The 20,513-nt window shown below is 44.5% G+C and overlaps 1 protein-coding gene across 1 annotated transcript in view; it reads left to right on the top strand.

Moving 5' to 3' along the window:
- Positions 1-20,513, top strand: part of VPS13D (vacuolar protein sorting 13 homolog D) — a 3,263,180-nt gene that overhangs the window by 1,179,128 nt on the left and 2,063,539 nt on the right. Inside the window, exon 29 of the mRNA XM_069610908.1 lies at positions 17,275-17,390. Within this exon, the coding sequence (XP_069467009.1) occupies positions 17,275-17,390 (116 nt within the window). The remainder of the gene's footprint in view (positions 1-17,274; positions 17,391-20,513) is intronic.

The raw sequence follows: 20,513 nt of genomic DNA, 5'->3' as shown, positions 1-20,513 counted from the left end.
GACACATAAGAAAAGGTTGAGGACTTTTTTTTTAAGGCCATCATCACCATGAGGTACCGGGGGTGAGGGGAAATCTGGAGCACCCCACTTTGTCATCACGTCCTTTACACTAGTTTATTAAGTGTGTCCTTGTTCTTTGTGGAATACTTTCTTAGTTCCTATTTGCGTTCATCCAACCCATGATGTTGTGTTGTAAATCCCATTAAAGAATCGTGGAACTTGATTAGTGTTAGATGTTATTATTGCTTGACCTTCATTCAAATGTTGTCAGAAGTGGAATCTGAGAGATCTGATACAGTGAGACTCTCCCATTACAGAACATACATCTGAATATATATTAATCTGCAGATTCTCCACAGGCCATACTGCCTATTCGTGCCACTCAAGGCTCTACTGGCCTTGACCTCTTTAATATAGAGGAGCTAATCATTCTACCAAGTGATTGAGTGAAGATCTGAACTGGACTAGAAGTCCAAATACCAGTGGGATCTTATTGGTAGATTTTCCCAAAAATCCAGTTTAGCCCTTGGTCGTTCTGTGGATGTGCAGACTGGGGTTATACACATGGTTTAGGTCAGAGAGAAGTCCTTCTCGCTGGCAACTGATTTGGTAATTAATGTGGGAGACCCTGAAGCACATTTAATTTGTGAACTAATCATAATTGTGAGAGGAGTGGTAAACTGTATGTGTGCATTTGTAGCCTGATCAAAGGTACGTAGGAACGGGTTAGATCCCTATCAGCAGTCCATATTATCAAGTGAGTCAAGCTATGTGAACAGATGGAACAAATTTTGCACAGGACTCTGCTGTATTCTATGGGTGGTCGCGCTCGGGCCGAGGGTGATGTATGTTTAGTGTAGGGTGTTATAGTGTGCACCCCAAATGTGTGTGGCTATGTGAACAGCTGGAACGACCCCCCATGGGACACAACTGCATTCCGATGGATGCAGCACACCAGTGTCAGCAAAATACAGCCGTGGAGAGATTCACAGCAGCAAACCTATATTTGGGAGACTCTGGGGAAGAAACGCAAGTGCTTCAAAACACAAACAGAGGCACGGTCTAAAGTAGCAATCTAAGTTAGGAGCCCTAGTCAGGCAATCCAAGTGTGGAAAAACATAAACAGCGGCAAGCTTTAATGTAGCAATCTAAATTAGGAGCCCATGTCTGGCAAATGCAAGTGAGGCAAAACAGTCAGTGGCGAGCTTCACAGCAGCAATCTAAACTGGGTGAAACCTTAAATCAGAGTGAAACTTAAATATCTTTGAGACTCCCCCTCTCCCCACTTTACAAATTCCCAGAGTATTGACCCACTGTTGAGAAATGCATTCCAACAAGTAGTATAAGATGAAGAAGGGGCAGGAAAGCAAGGACCCCACATTGTAGATAGAAACAGTTTGCTGTACAGGACAGAGAATAATATTCAAGGGCACAGGAAACTAAGCTTCCAACTGTTCGTCCAACCCCTTTTCCAGAGAGAGGTGATGGGGATAGAGATGGCCTATTCACATCTCACTTCAGGGCATCTAGTGGTTGAGAAGACCCGAGGCTATTTCCGATCTCAATATTATTAGTGCAGCATCTATAATTGCATAATGAAATGTGTTACATCTTGCCCAGTATGTCCAGAAACTACAGAAGTTCCAGTTGAATAACACAAAATGCGGCTACCTCCTGCGAGTCCTGCAGAGGGACCCACACCACCCCCACAATCTCCTTGAAGAAGCGCAGGCCTCGCCCCAGAGTCCCAGGGCTGGCATGGGTCCTGAGGCATGTGCAGTGCACGTAATGATCCTGCTGCTGCCAGGGGCCCCGATGCACTATACTAGGTGAAAGATGTCAATTTATTTTTTATCAGAACTTATGTCTTTCACTTAGAGTAGAACAAGGGGTTGAGACCTGGTGCCCAAACGTACCAGCTGGCAATGTTCAGCAAGTAAATGTATTATGCGCATGAGTGGTGTGGTAGACCCTGCTTTTGGTACCAGGCTGGCAACTCCTGTGGTGCTACTGGAATTTGTGGCAGGTCAGAATAAGGACTCCAGTCTTCCATTTTGGAATATTCTTTATTAAAAGAAAAGTAAAACTATTCTTTCCCTAAACTGCAGGTTTTCCCTATCTAACACAAACTAACTAGGGTGCTCATCGGTCTTCAGTGAGTCCAAAAGGAAGATCTGCCCTCTGTCCAAACTGATCTAACCTGTCCCTGCCACTATCAAAATAACTAAGGCACAGAAGAATGACTCGCATCTCCTTTGGTTTGCTTTTCAGCAAGTTCACTTTAGTAACATATTTGAAGGTAGTTCTTGGTAATTACTTTGATCAAGTCATATTATGGCTCTTTAATTTCTCTGCTGTGTCCTTTACACTTTGTATCCCCCTTTCGATATGGCTCTTCTCTCTTTTGTTGTTCTTTAAACTTGCAACTTTGTCTCTTCTCAATGTCCACTCTTTTTCCTGTCTGGGACAAGTAGGACTGTTCTCATAGATATTCTCACTCTCCTCCACCACTTGGTAGTTACTGGAATGAGTATGAGTCTTATAGCAATTATCGGTCTTCTCTACCTCTTTGGTCTTACTGAGATTTAGTTTCAACCAGTTAAACGGCATCCATGCAGCCACATCCTCGAGACACTTCCTAAGCCGTCTGGCCGTATCAGACTGATTCAAGTCTAAGCGGACCAAAATTTGCGTATCGTCAGCGTAGGAATAATAACGGAAGCCATGGGACAGTATAAGAGACAGGAGAGGCCTGATAAAAAGGTTAAACAAAATTGGTGACTGGGCATACCCCAGCGGGGCACCATGGGAGAGTGAGACCAGACTAGAACAAAAAGAGGCAAGAGAGACTGACTGAGAGTGATCGGCCAGAAAGGCGATAAACCTTCCTGAGGAACTTGTTCAAGTTTCTTAAGTCCAAGATGGGTCTCAGTCCTCCGTCCTTTTTGGGGATCAAAAAATACAGGGTGTACCATCCCTTGTTCCTCTCCGCTGCAGGTACTGGTTCTATAACACCTTTCTCCAGCAGGGTTAGAACTTCCTGCTGTAGGAGCGGGTATGAAGACTTCAACAGGTGTCTCCCTGGTGGATTGCTTTGAGGTTGCTTTAGAAAAGGAAGGCAGTAGCCTTGGGCTATTATTTCTAGAGCCCAAACATCTGAAGTAATGGCTCGCCATTCTTGCAGATGCTGCGACAGCCTGCCTCCTACAGATGTTTTGTGGTGCAAGTCCTCAAAGTGGTTTTGTGGCGGATGTTGCAGCCGCTGATGGCAAAGAGGATGCAGCTGGAGCTGGCTTAGCACGTTTTCCTCGTCCACCACGAGTGGCCTTTCTTTGGCCCCTTTGACTGGCCATTCCACTCTTTCCATGTGAGGTGTAATAACGATAGGATCGTCCCCTCCATGATTGCCCTTGCGCACGAAAAGGCTGAGGTTGTCTAATAGCAGCTCCTAAAGATTTGGCCGCTGCTTTTGAGGTCTGCAACCTCTCAAGACTCTCGTCAGCCTTGTTGCCAAAAAGGTGAGCCCTGTCAAAAGGCATGTTCAGAAGGCGGTTTTGTACGTCCGGTGCAAAACCCGACTTCCGTAACCATGCAAACCTGCGCATTACCATGCTAGTGCCCATGGACCTGCTTACACTATCCGCAGTGTCCAATCCAGATTGAAGGGATTCCTGCATGGCTTCCTTTCCATCTCTAACGATGGCTAGGAAACCTTCCCTTTCTTCCCCTTCTGGTATGTGCTCCGCCGCCATTGCGATGCACTCCCACAGAGTGTACGAAAATGTTGTCAAGGCACATGTGGAGTTGGCAGATTTGAATGCCATGCTCCCGGGTGAAAATACCTTCCGTGCCCAACCATCCACATGCTTATCGTCCCTATCTGGAGGGATAGACGGGTATGCAAGTTTGTTGGAAGCAGTGTCTGCCTGTATGACCAGACTCTCGGGAGTTGGATGTTCTGACAGATAGCCGGGGTCGCTACTGATGGGTGGTATTTTGATGCGAGGGACTTATTTACCGGAGGAATAGAATCAGGAGTTTCCCAATTCTTGGCCACCCTGTTTTGTAAGGCTACATGAAAAGGTAGTACTGGGTCTTCAGTGGGACCATGGTCCAATATGTCTGTTAAGCCGTCTTGGACGAATTGGGCTGGTGGTCTAGCCCATCCCAAGTAATCTACCACCTTGGTCATTAACTGACGGTAAGATGGACTGGCATGCTCTCCTGGATCTGGTCTACCAAAGTCATTCTCAGGAGAAGTGTCAATGCCACTTGCATTATGTAAAGACCCCACGGAATCCCTCATTCTGCTTTCCTCTGAGATCAAGCATTCTGGGACATTTGGGGTGCCATATTCCAATCCAAAAGGTACATTTTCCTACTCGTATGTCTCCTGTTCCTCAAAAATTGAGGTCAAGGATTTGAAAAACTCCTTCCTAGGGAGAGGTTTGAAAACCTTCTCTGGGAGAGGAGGAGGAAGAGGTGTAGTACCAGGCTCTGAAGAAATTACATGTTTTGTAACTTTCTCCTCTTTTTCTGGCTGCCCTGGCTTGGTTGGAGCCTTTGACGCAGAGGGTTTCAGCGTCGAGGTCGATAAAGGCATCGACGGCGTCGACGACATAGTGATCGTCGACAGGGTCTGCTTTGAGGGCGTCGAGGCAGTCTTTGACGATTTTCCCTTCGGGGTGTGACAGGTCTCGGACGGCGTCGGTGACCTCGAGCGGTCGACTCGACTCAAGCGTTTAACGCTCGGCGTCCTGGAAGGTTCCCTATCCTTCCTTTTACGATCACCCGGGCCCGAGGGCGCGCGAGTGTCGGAACGATTACGCTCCCAGCCGGCTTCCGAAGAAGGCGCGGACTGAGGCTTTGCCATCTCAAACACCTCCATCATTTTGCCCCTGAATGCTTCCCACTCTTCGGAAGACTAATGTTTCGTGGGGCATTTCATCCTTTTCGGAGACTCGTCCGACGACGAGGTGGAGGGAGACCTGTGGCGCCGTTTCTTCGATTTTTTTGACGAAGAGCGATGAGAATCGCTTCGGGATCTAGATCGATGCCTTTCACGTCGAGGAGATTTCTCCTCATGGGGTCTCGACTTGACGCTAGAGGCTTTTCGATCCTACCTACCTGTAGCTTTCCTTTCCTTTCTCGCAAGGCCTTCCCCGTCAGCGCCTGACACTTCGAACAGGCCTCCATGTCGTGGCCTTCTCCGAGCACCACAAACACTCGCGGTGCGGGTCCGTGATCGACATTTTTGAGCCGCACGACTTGCATTTCTTGAAACCCGATCTTGGGGTCGTGGTCGGTGTCGATGACGAGGACATATTTCTTCTTGTTTATATATATTTTCTTCACAGAACTTGAGGCGCGCCGAATGTCCGAAGCAACGTAACTGCAGAAAAACGGAACTGAAGCCAACAGGTGCCGCGCGTGCTACTTATACACCCGATGACGTCACCATCGGAGGCCTTCGAGGGACCATCGACTCGACATCGACGCACGGCGCCCTCTGGCGAAAACATTTCCCAACAGCAGCAAAGCTGGATGGAATACATCTAAGATGAGGAATACGTTGGAGGACACAATCCACTCGAAATACAAGTACTAGAATCCTCAGAGCTAATTAACTTGTCACATCTGAAACAGAAATGCAGACTCGCCTGAAAAAACAAAGAAACTCAGCCTCCCTGAAGATTGATGAAGTCATGAAAATGTGCGTTAGGAGGAGAAACTAAAGACTGATAACAGAGCGCCTGCCTTCACATCTTTAAACATTGTTCCAGGAGTCCCGGGCTCACAAGGCAGTGTAACAGGGCCATCATGCCTTACTTTGGAGAGCCACAACCATGGCTTTCCCCCTCCCCCCATCAAGGGGGAGATTTGTGCTATGGAGGGAGTTGTTTCCAGTCACCTGCCAGCAAAATCGAGTGCGAAAAATACAAGTACCAGAATCCGGAGTGAAGCAGAGTGTTGACCGTGTTGGAGACGCTGCTTTTACGTGCTGTCAGCCTCATTGTGCAAGGCAGTCACTCTCTACCTGTAAATACCTAGCTCGCGTTGCTCCGCGCCCGGGAGTGAAGCAGAGTGTTGGCCGTGTTGTCCGGGGTGCACGGGTGTGCTTGGTGTATTGTGCCGAGCCTCACATCTTGTGCCCCGCCCCGTTCTATACTCTTCAGGCCTTTTTGGGCTAATATAGACGTTCGCCCATTGGAAGTCGTATGATTGTGTCTGTGCCTGGCCCTTCTGGCCTCATTATGGAAGACGCTGAGGTGCATCCCGGGATGATGAAGGCGTTCACCCGCTCACTCGGCGGCAGCGACGCTTCCTGGCTGCGGGCGGACGAGAGACTTTTGATCTGCAGGCTGCTCCCCTGGTAAGCAACAGCAAGTCCCGTAAAAGGACCTGTGCCTCTTCTTCCTTAAGCTCGGAATTTATTTTTGATTGTTGAGCAAGTAATTCACCTAAATTTCTAACAGTACCAACACCAACTCCTCTAACAATGAACGCATCTAATGATATGAACTTGGAGGGATACCAAAGTAGTCATTTCGTGCCTGAAGTATTTCCAGAGATAGAGACGGACGTTTATGTAGAGAGTCGTCTAAACACAAACGTTCATCAGACAATTTTAGCCCTCAGCCAAGGTGGTGTAGTTGAGCCGCAACATGTCAAGACTCTACAAGCCTTAGCTGAATGTGTCGTAGACAATGGTAAGACACCGATGGAAGAAGGCGCGAACAGCCAGTGGTGAAGATTCAGCCTCGATCGACCACAGTAACCTGGTGCAATCAGAATGGGGTATCGGTAACAACACTTTGATCCCCGTAAAGGAACTGCTAACTGAGGCTGATTTTAGCCCACAAGACAATGTGGACTGGCCTAGTCCAGTCCTTATATTGGACCAATCAACAAACCCCAGGAGGAGTCCTACCCGGCGTAGCTCGATTGCCACAGTTGATAAGGTCCTAAAAGACCTTATCCAAATAAACATCAAACTGGGAAGTCAACACCCCTCTGAAAATAGGGTGGAAGGACCACCCACTGAATCCATTGGACCTCAAAATCCACACGAGCAGGAGCAATGTGCACCTACGCTTTTGGCCAATCAGCCACTTGCAACACAAGGATCTAATGAGAAAAGGAACTTGTGGTCGAAACCAATGATAAAAAGGAAAAGATTTGACTCATCAAATGATGACTATAGAGACCAGCTATTTGTATCGCAAAACAGGCATGCTGAGGAAAGGGACATAGCAAGCCTAAATATAGACGGATATGAACCTTATTCACTGCCATGCTTAGCTGGTCCCCACGTAGATGATCTACCGCCAAAGACATGCAATCCACGGAGGGAAAAAACAAAATTTCCCAGGTCAAGGCCAATCAACTCTAAAAAACGAACAGCCTGATTCATGGAATTATTTGCGTGAGAAAGGCAGATTTGCGCGCCTTTCTACCCGAAAATCCCTGTTTGAAGTATGGGGATTTTCGGCCAGAAAGACGCGCAAATCTGTGTTTTTTCACGTAAATAATTCCATGAATCAGGGAATAAATGTCCTAACAGAAAATTGGGCTGAATGCCTCTCAAAGGAAATCACTAGAGGGCTAAATGGCCTTAAAATGTCCGCACACAATATATCGATGCTACCATATATGAAACTATATGAACAACTAAATGAGAATATTAAGGACCAAACTACTCTTCTAGCTTTGTTGAACTTGAAAATGATAAATGTGGAGCATGAACTAATCCTAATGAAACAAGCTTGGTCAGATGAGCATCTAAGATCTGAAGCGAATGTGAAGATCATACTGGAACACACTAAGAACAGTGCGACCGATAATCGACTATTTGCAGAAGTAGCACGAGAAGCTATCGTACTACTGAAACAACAGAAGTCGAACTCCACCTCTACTTTGTCTGATCCGAAAGAGAACAAAGAGTATCACGATGTCGGCTTGGAGATGATTTCAGTTACCAAGCCAACTGATCTGAACATTCAAGCTGCAGCTTTAGATATGGATAAAGGCAAGCAGAGAAATCTGAAAGAGGCAACGAGTGAAGAGGGACGCAGGAAAGATCCTCCGAAATGTAAACAAAAATTAAAATGTCTAAATGAAGCTATTCCTCAGAAAGCTAACACCACCAGTAATAGCAGTGAGAAACAGGTGAGCATGATACCCCCATCAATAGAATGCGCTCCTCAAATTCCTGAAAGTAATGGGAAACTAAACCTATCTCAATTGCCTACCGACTACCCCTGCAGTGCTGAGTGTTCTATGTCTGAGCAATCTGTATGTCTTGGCGCCCCTGCAGACGCAGAATCATCTGCCACACAACATGATTCTAATACTGTCTTGGAGAACTAAGGTCTCATGAACTTCGCAAATAAGAGTGAAGAGTCTGGTGTTGAAGTAGCCTTGCCGAAAAAGTGTGCAGGATCCATAAAAGAAATGTTTCCAATTTTTGAACCAAAAAAATCGGAACCCACACTTAACAACAAAGCTGGAGAGTCAAAAATTGAGAAAAAGTCGAAAAACATGAGGAAAAGAAAAACTCAAACAAGAGCAAGTGTGCGATCATTTCTAAGGAATATGAAAGGCTTTTGTATTAGACCAACTACCAAACAAGCCTCAGGCGCGTCAGTTAAGCCCATCTCTGGTAACCGAAAGAGCTCTGCATCTGTAGACCAACCGAGCAATCAGGAAGCAATAAAGGATCCATTAACTGGAAATGAGAGCTCTACAGAGGATCTTTTAGACCTCTCTACGTATGATCATCGCAAGGGTGACCAAGGTGAATGGATTGAAATTCCCGATTCTGCTATGAATGAGGATGGTTCATTCTCAGATGTCGTCATAAATATTGACTTTAGCCCTGCTACAAGTGAAGAGAAAGCGTCTTCAATTAAGAACAGCTCCTTGAAGCAGTCTGCCCCTCGAATAACTCCAACCATCAAACTTCGTTGTCCAGTAATGAAGAAATCTGAAAACTCGCCAAGATGTGTCATAATGGATTTTATAAAACAAGATGGTAACACACTACCCCTAGTAGGGATACATCGACTGAATGCATTACGCTAGAAGCTAAAATAGCGCCAACCATAGCCACCAAGAAACGAGAACAGTCTGATTTGAAGTTTACATCTCGCAACACGGATCTGTGGAAATATGAGCTAGAATTTGTAGTCTTGGAGGCTAAAATGGCACTAATGGATGTCGGGCTGACTAATGCCGCCCCAAACACTGGAATTGAGATTGGAGCTGGGGCCGCGCAAATCACTGAATCCTTTTTTCAACAACTGTTGAAAGATCCAGCATTGCAACAAGAGAGTCATTGTGACCATCGCCAATCAGAGTCTGGGAAAATGCAGAATAATGCAAGAGCGAACGCAGTTGTTGACAAGGATCTCGGCAAACAAGTCTGAAGCAACAAGAAAATGGGGAAATATTTGCTGCGATTAGAGCGAATAGTGAGAGAAAATTATGGTCTCCTTCTAAATAGGAAAAATGTGATGAGATTACTACATCACATTCCCCAATTAAGAACTGTGGCTTCCGAAGATATCCAAATAGTGGAATTTGAAGACGAGAAAAACAATGATTGTGTGATATTACACATAGCGTCTAAAATCATTTGTGACTCACTACTAAACACAGGTGCCATCCGGAACTCCCTAGGGTTCGACATAAATGAGACTTGGAACCCAAAGGAGACGGAACAACCGATGGAAAAACGATTCTTTGGAACCCAAAGCCTCTACCAATAACAGACTTATACAAAGAGCCGAAGAATGCAGTCCGAAGAGTAAAACTGCATCTTTAAAGAGTCAAATCAATGGCATAACTCCAACGCTGACACTAGACTCGACTGTAATAACGACAGAGCCCTTAGACTCCAAAATTCAGAGGAAATTCAATTCACGGAATGAGGATCTGGATTGGACATGGGTTGCCAAAACCATCAATAACCCGAAAAACAGCTAATGTTCAAAGTTTAACGAGTTTGGCAATATATGCATAGCCTCATGGAACACACAAGGGCATATGCATCTTTTTGAAAACGCACCAGACAAACTGAAGAATATTGATCTACTATGTCTGCAAGAGACATGGTTAATGCAACCCCCAGTTGCGGATGGCTTTGAAATTGCCTTTAATAGTGCAATCAAAGGAATCAAAGGACGTCCGATGTCAGGAATGGCTACTCTTAAAAATTAAGAGGTATAAGTATCCTATCCGCAACTAATGTGTCAGCGTACTTACAAGTCTGCAGAGTTCAAATTCCTGGGAATTTGATGAACAAAGACAATTTACTAATATTGGTAAATGTATACTGGAAACAAGCAGCGACACAACTGGACAACTTCTTAGAAACCATCTACGAACTAATCTGTGACATTAAAAGGAATGAAAAAGACGCACACATCCTTATATGCCGTGACCTTAATATAAACTGTCTAACAAAAACAAAGTCACCCATGATGAGAAGGAAACGAAGGGTGCCCATGGAGCAGTGTGCTGGATGTTGGAAATGAAAGCATGGAATCTCCAGAATGCGAACGGACAAACTCCAGGAGACATTCCCACCCAACCAACCTGGCGCAGTAACGCATCAAGATCAACAATTGACTACATGTTTGTAGATGAAAGTCTGAGAAGTGAAGTCACCTGCTTAAAAATCACCGAAATTGAGTCTTGCGATCACTGCATAGTAAAGATGTATCTAAAGTTACATACATTTGAATGCTCAACTGTCACTAAAAAGAGTGTACTTGAAGTGGGCCCAGGTCGTAATCGATTAAGACTAAATGCACACAAAGTGATATCATTACGGAAATTATTAGAGGAAAAACCAGAGATGGAACAAATTGAATACACAACCTTCTTGGAGATCTACCGAGAGAAAACTGCCAAAGCCAAATCGGATTTTGCACAGTTTCATGTATGGGATGCAGAGCTCAATCTAAAGAAAAAAAATCTGAATAAATCCCTAAGAATGTTTAAGAACAAATCAGATCTGACCAACCAAAGCAAGGCAAAATAACTGAAACAGACCTATAAGAACTGGTTAATTAGCCACAAACACATAATGCTGCAAAGAGACGCTGAAAATATGATGAAAGCACTTGCTAACAGAAACACCAGCGATTTTTGGGCCTACTTGAACAACATCTCAACCCCCCCAAGGCGCTATCATAAAATCTATCATTCCTGAAGAAACATGGGTAAGGCATTATGCGGGAACATTCTACAACAATTCAATTAAGCTAAAAACATCATCAGCCCCAGAGCATGCGTGGTCCATCGAAATAAAGAAAGAAGATATATATAGAAACATCATAAAATTAAGTACATCAAGAGGACCTGGGCCAGATGGTTTAACTAATCAACAACTAAAACAACATCCAGATTTATGGGCTGAATTTTGCTAATCATTGTTTACATCAATTCTACAGATGCGAAAGATACCCACATCCTGGCGGAGTGCTATTGTGGTCCCAATCTTCAAGAAGGGAGATCAAACAGACCCAAAGAACTATCGGCCCATAGCTCTGCTTGATGTGGTTGGGAAAATCTTTGCCACTCAGCTTCAAATCCAACTACTAAAATGGATCGAAGACTCTAAAAGATATGATCCTCATCAAACACGATTCGTGAAAGGGGTTGGATGCGGGCTGAACTTGACGATCTTGAATTTCATAAAGATGGAAGCAATTCGCCAAAATAGAAAGATCTAAGTAGCATTTATTGATCTGTCCAGCGCTTTCGATACTATCGACCGAGAGATGCTCTGGAGTAAGTTAAAGACATGGAAATGCCCGGTAAATCTACTCCAGCCCATAAAACAACTGCACACGGACACAGAATTTAAAGTCAGACTGGACTCCGGTGGAACTCTGAGTCAGTCAATAAGAACAAATCAAGGCGTAAAACAAGGCTGCCCATTGGCAGCCACGTTGTTTGGCCTATTTTTGTCTGACATCGGAGACAGTCTTGAATGTGGATTAACAGTAACATAAATGATGCACCTTGGAGAGAGAATGCTAAACAAAAATGTAGACAACTAGCATGCCAAGGTGTAATCATAAACAAAGTTTGGGAAATTCTCCTTGTTACCAATGTTAGTCCACCACAACCAAAAAGCTGTACCAACACTGATCTATGGTGCTGAAAGCGCTCTAGGAGTATCAGCAACTCTATGGCCGGAATTGGAAAACCAATACTGGAAGCTAGTTCTGCTCTTACAAAAAGGAATCTCGAGTGTGTGCGTGCGATACGAACTCAACTTGATATCCATGCAGGCCCAAGTGTTGTGGAATATGTTATCCACATATAGTAAAATAATCACAGTAGACTGTACTCCTCAGTTTAAGATTCTACAAGAAGCGCTGAAGGGTAATTCAGAATCCCTACTGTGCAAATGGGCAACCGGCTGTAGAAACCAGTTAGTGAAATTGGGCACCGATCAGGTCACACTGCAAAACAATCCGAACCATGCTAAGAAAAAGGTATGGGAGCAGAATTGGTGCACAACAGTCGATGATCGAAATCGTCATAAGCTCATGGAAGATGCGGCCATCGAAACTAAAAATTGGAAGAAAATGCCACAATACCTGACGAGGACTACCAACGCAAGTCATCGAGCGACTTACATGAAATTTCGACTAAACCTATTCAACACACGAGTAAGCCAAGCAATAAGAGCTCGGAAAGCGACAGCAATACTCAGTTGTCGCTTCTGCAATAAACAGCATGAGACTCTCAAACATCTCACATTGTATTGTGAAAGCCTGAAAGACCTGAGATCCTTCCACTTAGGAAACTTGGTTCAACAATACTCCACTTTATGTGGAGAAGACATATGGCGAAAATTCCACAACCCAGGTGAAAAGGACATTTATGGGTTAACAAACTTTTTACAAAACCTGGAAATTTTGCTAAAGGTTGGATAAATAGGACGGAAATCGGGTAGAAGTAAGATGTCGGTGTGGGAGGGAAGCAGAGATGCGAATATGGGATAAAGACTAATTCAGGAAATCCGCACGAAAGAAACAAATCCTCTTAATCAAATTTTGAATGGGAAAATGAGACTTAGAAGTTTGATAAGAGGTCGGCATCTATAACAATGTAATGGTCATATTGCATTGATAATCAACAGTGATTTGTCACTACTTGGCTTCCCGGACACACTGTAAGAGGGGGATGGGAATTCTTTTCAAAAAGTTTTGTACAAACTAAATGAAATAAAAAAAAATAAAAGTACCAGAATCCTCAGAGCTAATTAACCTGTCAGTCCTGAAACAGAAATGCAGACCCGTCTGAAAAAACAAAGAAACTCAGCCTCCCTGAAGATTGATGAAGTCATGAAAATGTGTGTTAGGAGGGGAAGCTAAAGACTGGTAACAGAGCGCCTGCCTTCACATCTTTAAACACTTCTACATCTAAGGTTTCGGCCTATCCTTCCTTGTCACGGTATAGGGACAATAAGGAATATGATGCCTTAGAAAATAATATTTTCTCTGCTGGGAGTATGGCATTGAAAGCAATCAATGCTGCTTGTGCTCTGGCCAAATATACCGATATACTTTGGACCATTGTGGCGCAGGCAGCAGATAACATCCCAGAGGGAGAGCTGTGGGATGTCGTCTGCAACATGATTAATGATGGGTAGGAAGCTTCATGCTAATCCATACAGTCAGTTTTGGATGCAGTTGACTGCGTGGGCATATGCATGGGGACCAGTGCAGTGGCTAGGCATTTTGCATGGCTAGGGGGAAGTCTGACTTCGCTCCTACACCAGGCTGCTAGACTGCCTTTTGATGGCTCAAATATATTTGGCCCCAAAGCAGATGACCGTTTAGAAAAGCTGCAAGCTTCCATAGTCAAAGCAAAATCCCTGAGGGTGGGAATTCGTCAACAGCAGCCACAGGCACCCTTTGCAAAGTTGGAGGGAAAGATGCGTTTACTACTATTCCTCCCTCAACCAAAGAAGTCGAAGCCAAGCCGTGCAAAGGCAGGGTCAAAGAAGATTTCTCGCCAAGCTAGACTCTGTAGAGGAAAACCTGCCCAAGCAGCCGCTTTATACCTGTCCTCAGCTATTCTTGCAGCCCCAAAACCGCTCTGAGCACTTTGTCCACAAATCTCCAGTGGGAGGGAGGCTGACCCGGCATTTAGAAGAATGGTACTCTTTTATTTTGGATGCATGGCTACTAAAAACGGTATACCAGGGTTACTGACTCCCATTCCTAAAGAGGCCCACAGACTGTCCCCCAAATATATATACATCCTTTTCGGGCCTCAAATCTGCTTCTCCTGCAGGACATTCTCTCCATACTGGAGTAAGGTGCGATAGTGAAGGTAACTTTAGCTGAAGTGAACCAGGGTTGGTAGTCTACTTACTTCCTGGTGCCCAAAACGGAAGGAGGGCTACAACCCATTTTGGACCTCAGGCGCTTGAACAAGTTCCTCACTAAGGACAAATTGAAGATGGTCACTCTTCTCTCGCAGATCCTCCGGGCCTTTCAGCTCAGGACTGGATGGTGCTGATCGATCTTCAGGACGCTTACTTTTGTGTGCCTTTCCATCCCAAGCACAGGAAATGGCAGATATTAGTGATTGGCAGTATTCACTACCAATTTTGAGTACTGCCTTTCATGTTTACCTACGCCCTCAGGGTCGTCGCTAGGTTGATCGCAGTGGTGGCAGCAAGCATGGTAAAATTGGGGGATTCACATCTTCCCTTACCTAGACTATTGGCTCGTCCGGGCACATTATCAATTAAAGCCTTTGTAACATCTGAACAGCACCTGCCACTTCCTTCACAAACTGGGCTTCTTCCTCAACTTCACAACGTTTCAAGGGACTTCTTCTCAAACGCTTACATTTATCAGAGTGGTACTGGACTCTTTGTCAATGGAGGCTTTTCCTCTCCAGTTAATGGCATAACATATCCTGCAGATGGTTATGATGCTTGTCGACTAGCGCTTTCACCTCCTGCTGTTCGCAGCACCTCAGCTGAGTGCTAGGGATAAAAGTAGAACTGAGGTCATGGGTCATGGCTCGTGACTGGCTCTGTTTATCCTGGCCTGATATCACGCCCAGTGTCAGGGTGTTTTCAGCATGTGCTGAGCATAGATGACGCAGATCTGCACTGTGCCGCCTGGTGGCTGAAATCATTTCTGAAGGCAGCTGATGCTAGAGAAGATATATCTAAGATTAAGAATCTGCGGGACAAAGGACTTAAACCATCAGAACGAACATTATTGAGAGAAAAGTATTTTTTTCTTCTTTGGGTAGGATTGGGTATTAGTTTTGCAGCACCCCATTTTCAGAATAGCTCGGTAGGTTAACGCTTCAAAATACATTTGGATTTAAATACACATTTCAACATGTATGTTTTAAGGACAGTACCCAAATAAGGTAAGATAATCTTTCTAACATACCAGATATTCCTTTCTTCTTATTTTGACACATTTTAATGAATTATGCAATTAAGAATTTCCTGCAGAACCTCCTATAATTGTTGCAATCATGCATCGGACCCATGTTTTACACCTGACTTTGCTAACAGAGTGTCGACATGTATTACGTGACCTGCACCCTTTTCAGGAAAAAATGCCTTGAATTTCAGAAGGTGATGCAGGATTTTCAGCACAATGCTTTACCATTTGGTGAATTGAGTACTCTTATTATTATTGATTTCCTTTTGCATCCATTTTATACCTCCTGCATCCCTCCAAGCGAATCTGGTACTTAACAGGCAGCAGGGCTAATGGTAATGATGGTGTTAGAACAAGATTATAATCATGTTAGCTCCTGCAAAGTCTCTACATTTGTGGATAAAGCAACCCAGTTGGATTGAGAAACTCCCCTTTGAGCTACGTTGCTTCCGGCAGTCCATATCAAGAACTGCGTCTTAAAAGACCTGTTTAACCCACACTGGTGTTCTGGTGACTTAGGATGTGTTCCCAAAGAGCCATTTTATTAATTGGAATTCTAGAATTAGGCGCCAATAGTCTAGCCTGTGAGGCTTGTATTCCTTTCCAAAAGTAAAGTGTAATATATCTTAGCCATTCCTCGTACCTCTACTGCATCAATCAAAAGGAAAACCACAGTCACCGACCCTCCTGAGGGAAGGTAAATGTCTGTTGAAGTGGGCCTTAACAGACTGTCCTGCATCGGAGAGCATTTAACAAGAGTCTCATGTACAAAAGTAGACCTCCTAAATGAGCAACTTGCTGAGGAGCTTAACGGAAAACCTTATCTGGCAGTGGTCGACTATGTTTTTGGAAAGTGGGGTTTTGGTTGTGGCAAAAGACAAAAAGGCAAATCAACACGTTGTAACCAGGCTGGCTTCAAAGTAATTATTGCAAGCTTGGTACCTCTCTATAATAGTTCTCCTCTGAGGGTATCTTTCCATAGTTAATGAGTGATGCTGTCTTTCTCTACAAGTTCAACGACATGGTTTGCACACATGAACCGTACTAAGTGGTTCTCTTGGTGCTAAACATTCCGGGCCAGTGCATGCTCAGTTGTTTATGAAAAACGATGTTGACACAAGCGGCATGGAAATTATTCTTTATTTTAAAACAGTTTTTTTTAACGTTGTAAATGTATGCATATGAGGAAGTTGTGTGGCTATAAGGCCTAGCTGAGGTGAATATTCACAGCTAAAACTGGCTACAGCACAACCTCTGGAGAACTACTGATGCAGCCAAGATTCCATCCCCATTGTGCCCCTCCTTTTGTGATAATTGTTTGCAAACTCACTAACCTTGAATAGTTTTTTTTGACAAATAGTTAAACTAAGATGAAACTTTCTGAATAAGCCTTACGTGCTGTTACATTTCCTGCTTTAGATGAGTTGGCCTTATCAGGGATGCCTTGAATTCTTTTTAATGGTGAATGTAGGTAGTCTGATACTGTCCTGTATCTATTACTTTTTTTTCTATCTATTACATACCTGAGCATTAATGACAGATGGTCTACTAGTAACTCAAGTCTGTTTTTTAGCAATACGGAATGCATTTCAAGACACATTTGCAATTGTGGCGATCAGTACTTTGTATAACTACATGCAGTTAGAATTGAAAAACAATAGGTCTATCTTAGATGTCACTAAACATATATTTGCTTTACTTTTTTAGGGTTGCAACATCACTATTTGTAAGACTGTTGAATGTGTGTGACATTATTTGCATGTGGTATTTTGTGAAAGAATACAATTGTGTTTTGGTACGTCTGTAATATTTGTTTTTTATGTAATTGCAGACTGTGCTCAGTGGTGAAGTGTACACTGCCTTGTCTTTCCTTATAGACATGGTGAATGTGAGTTTAGAACTAAAAATCACAAAAGGAAATGATGAAGAAAGTCAATCATTGGCCAGGTATGAACTAAATTCTTTGGGGAATGTTAATCTTCTTGTACCGATCTGCTTTTTACTCAACAACCTGTTGTCACCAACATAACACAAGAACAGAAAAATGCTAGACCTGTCACAGATGGCACAAGAAACACTCCATGCCTTGGTTCAATGGTTTTTGTTAGCTTTACAATGTGCCTTATAGCTGTTGTGGCGGTATACACGCATATCATCGAAGTACATTTCATCGTGGGACTTTTCATCGCCACTTTTTCTTCGACCAAAACTCTTTTTTAAAAAAAAAATATTTTTTGTGGGGTGTTTTTTTGGGGTTGGGGTAAGATTATATAAGAGTGGGGGGTACCCCCCCACCCCCTTTGAAATAAAAAAAAATTAAAAAAAGAGTTTTGGTCGATGAAAAGTCACACGATGAAAAGTACTTCCATATAACGTAGAACCGTTGTGGCAAGGCCTGCTCACATGCTGTGTCAGGGAAGGGAGGGAGCCCAGGGAGGGAGCCCACCCAAAATATTCCCTGGTGCTTGTGAAAGTGTATACAGACTCCCTCCTATCCCACCTTACCTATGATGATGGCGAACACTGACTGGAGAGACCCGCAGAATGAGGCAGCAGAGGGAAGCCTCCACGCAGCAGAGTTCGCATTTCCTCGCAGCACACAACCGGCAGTTTAACACTGGCCACGCAAGAAAACGGTATAGTAAAGTCTCCCGAAATCTACACGCCATTCATAAAAGGAGGCCTTATTAATGAGGCTCCCACCAGTTTACCAGAGAGATTAAGATAGAAGGCCTTATGGAAAGGGGGCTCCAGTTCCTCAGGATCCCTTCCACTCTCCTTGCCAGAGATCATTCTGGAAATGGGTGCAGGGCTCACAAGCCCTTTTTGAAGCCTGCCTAAACACTCCCCCTTGAGCCAGGTAAGTGATTGAACAGGATGAGTTGCCAATCCAGGCAGGATTGGCTATTTAAGGAGGTGTGTGTTGGAGGGTGCAAGTGTGGGTTAGTTGGGTGAGGACAGGCGGTGGATGAGGACGTCCAAGAGACCAGAGGAGGCAAGAGTAACTGGAGTGCAGATCCTATTGTTAAGGAGGAGGTTTGTGGAGTGTCTGTTGGAGAGAGGAGGGTGTGAGTATTAGAGGTAGAGTAGGAGTATTGGCAGAGTGTGTTAGTAGTATGAGTGGAGGTAGCAGTAGTAGTAGTTGTTGGGAGTAAAGGTAGTAGGTGGTGGGAGTAGCAAATGAAGGACATTAATGGTAGAGTGGAAGTTAGTAGTAGAAGGTTGAGCAGGGCACCATATCACTGGAGGTCCTTGAGAGTTGAACAGGGGCTAGTAGAGGGAGAGCAGGGCACTATCTCTTTGGGTTCTGTAACATTGAGAGAGGTGCAGGCGACCATATCCCTCAGTAACTTGGAAGGTGATAGAGCGAGGCTGTGCTAGTAGCGAAGTGTGGGGGGCAACAGCGACAAGGGAGAATAGGAGTAGATATTGTTAGAGTAAAATAGGAGTTTGTATTAGAGGAACAGTAGGAGGCAGAGTAGTAGACTGAGAGGGAGGAGGGAAAAGGAACCAAGGTAGAGGGATAGTTGGAAGTACTAGCAGCATGAAAGAATAAGAGTGGGAAAGGAAGTAAGATCGAAGGGTGGAGGTGGCAAGGCAAAGTGAGAGATTGGAGGGACACTAACCGGGTGGGAGAAGAATAGATTAAGGGATAAGTACAGGAAAAAGGGTCAGGAGTAAGAGTGTTTGAGAGAAGTGAAAGTGACGCTGGGCGAAAGAAGGCACCATTCCCTATTCCCTGAATTCTTACCAATGATAGGAGAGGGAAAGTTAGGAGTTCCCTAGGGAGTGAGGCAGCCAACATTTTAGGGTAAACACCTTAAATGTAGAAAAGTGAAAGATAGATGGGGGTTACCGATCGGTAGTGATTAACAGTCCGGTAGGGACTTCTGGGAGTTGGGTCCCAATCCCAAGTTTGAGTGAAAAAAGGGACGACCCTACTGCCACTCATCCCTGGACCCCAAAGAATCAAGAACAGCAGCAGCTATTCTGACCATAAAGTTTTCAAATAAACATCCTTGGACTTTTCATAAGAGTCAGCGTGGTTATTTGTGATGGAAGAGCCTGTCACACTGCCCACCCTTGTCTCTCTGTCTCTCCCTCTCCCGGTACCTCCTCCCTAACCCAAACTTCCTGTTGGTAGATATAGATTATTGACCCCTATTGTATAAGTTCCATCTTATGCTGGATGTGAGGCTCTGAACTCCCTTACAAACTTCCTAAGACTGTCCCGACTCTATTCAGCTTTCAGTGTTCTAAATGGATTGTGCCCTACAGACACTGTGCCCAACTTGGTCTGCTTGCTGTCACATTCTCCTCTCCTTCTCTCACTACTCTCCTTCTCTAGCTCAACACACCTCTGGTCTCTTTCCGCTCCTCGTCTATCCCTCTGATGAAACTCGCTACTTCTATGCATCATCTCTTCTCTTTCATGTTACTCCCTGCTCTACGCTCCTACTACCCCCTCCTCCACACTCCTACTCCCTCCTCCTCCTCAAACACTCTCCTTTCGCTCAGAGTAATCACTTCCCATTTACTCCCTACACTTCAGCCCTTAAACACACTTGTTACACTCTGACAATGCAGTACCACTTGCACTCACTAACCAATCCCTCACCTGATTCAGAATTGACCTTCTCAATCCGCTTCTCCTTTCTTTTTCCTGCTGGTCTCTTGGTCTGCCACCTCCTTCTCTGACCTCATCCAAACAACCCACACCCTCTTGCTTCCTGTCTCCCCGTTTGTACTTCCCCCTCTTACTTCCGTTGGTTGTCTCGCCCTTGCCAATCTGGCCCTGTCTTTCCCTCCTGCGAGGTATTACAGATAGTAAAGTTACTAAATAGTGGGCTAAGCCCTGCCCACTTTCTCCACAGGGTTCTGTTATAATCCTTCAATGGCGGCCCATGTTTCGCCAAATCCCAGCTTTCGTTTGGGGGCCTGTGGATTGCTTTCCCTAGGTAAGTGCAACTCATTTTGGGGTTTCTAACCCTTTTCTATGTCCCTGGTGATCTAGGGTTTGGCCGGTGTTGTCGTCTGAGCATCTGTTAGTGTTTTGCAACGCACCACAGT

The sequence above is a fragment of the Ambystoma mexicanum genome, chromosome 8 (genome assembly GCF_040938575.1).
Source record: "Ambystoma mexicanum isolate Mex_15411 chromosome 8, UKY_AmexF1_1, whole genome shotgun sequence".
NCBI classification, from domain to species: Eukaryota; Metazoa; Chordata; class Amphibia; order Caudata; family Ambystomatidae; genus Ambystoma; species Ambystoma mexicanum.
Note: the sequence above shows the minus strand (reverse complement) of the source record. Positions and strands in the feature narration are given on the sequence as shown.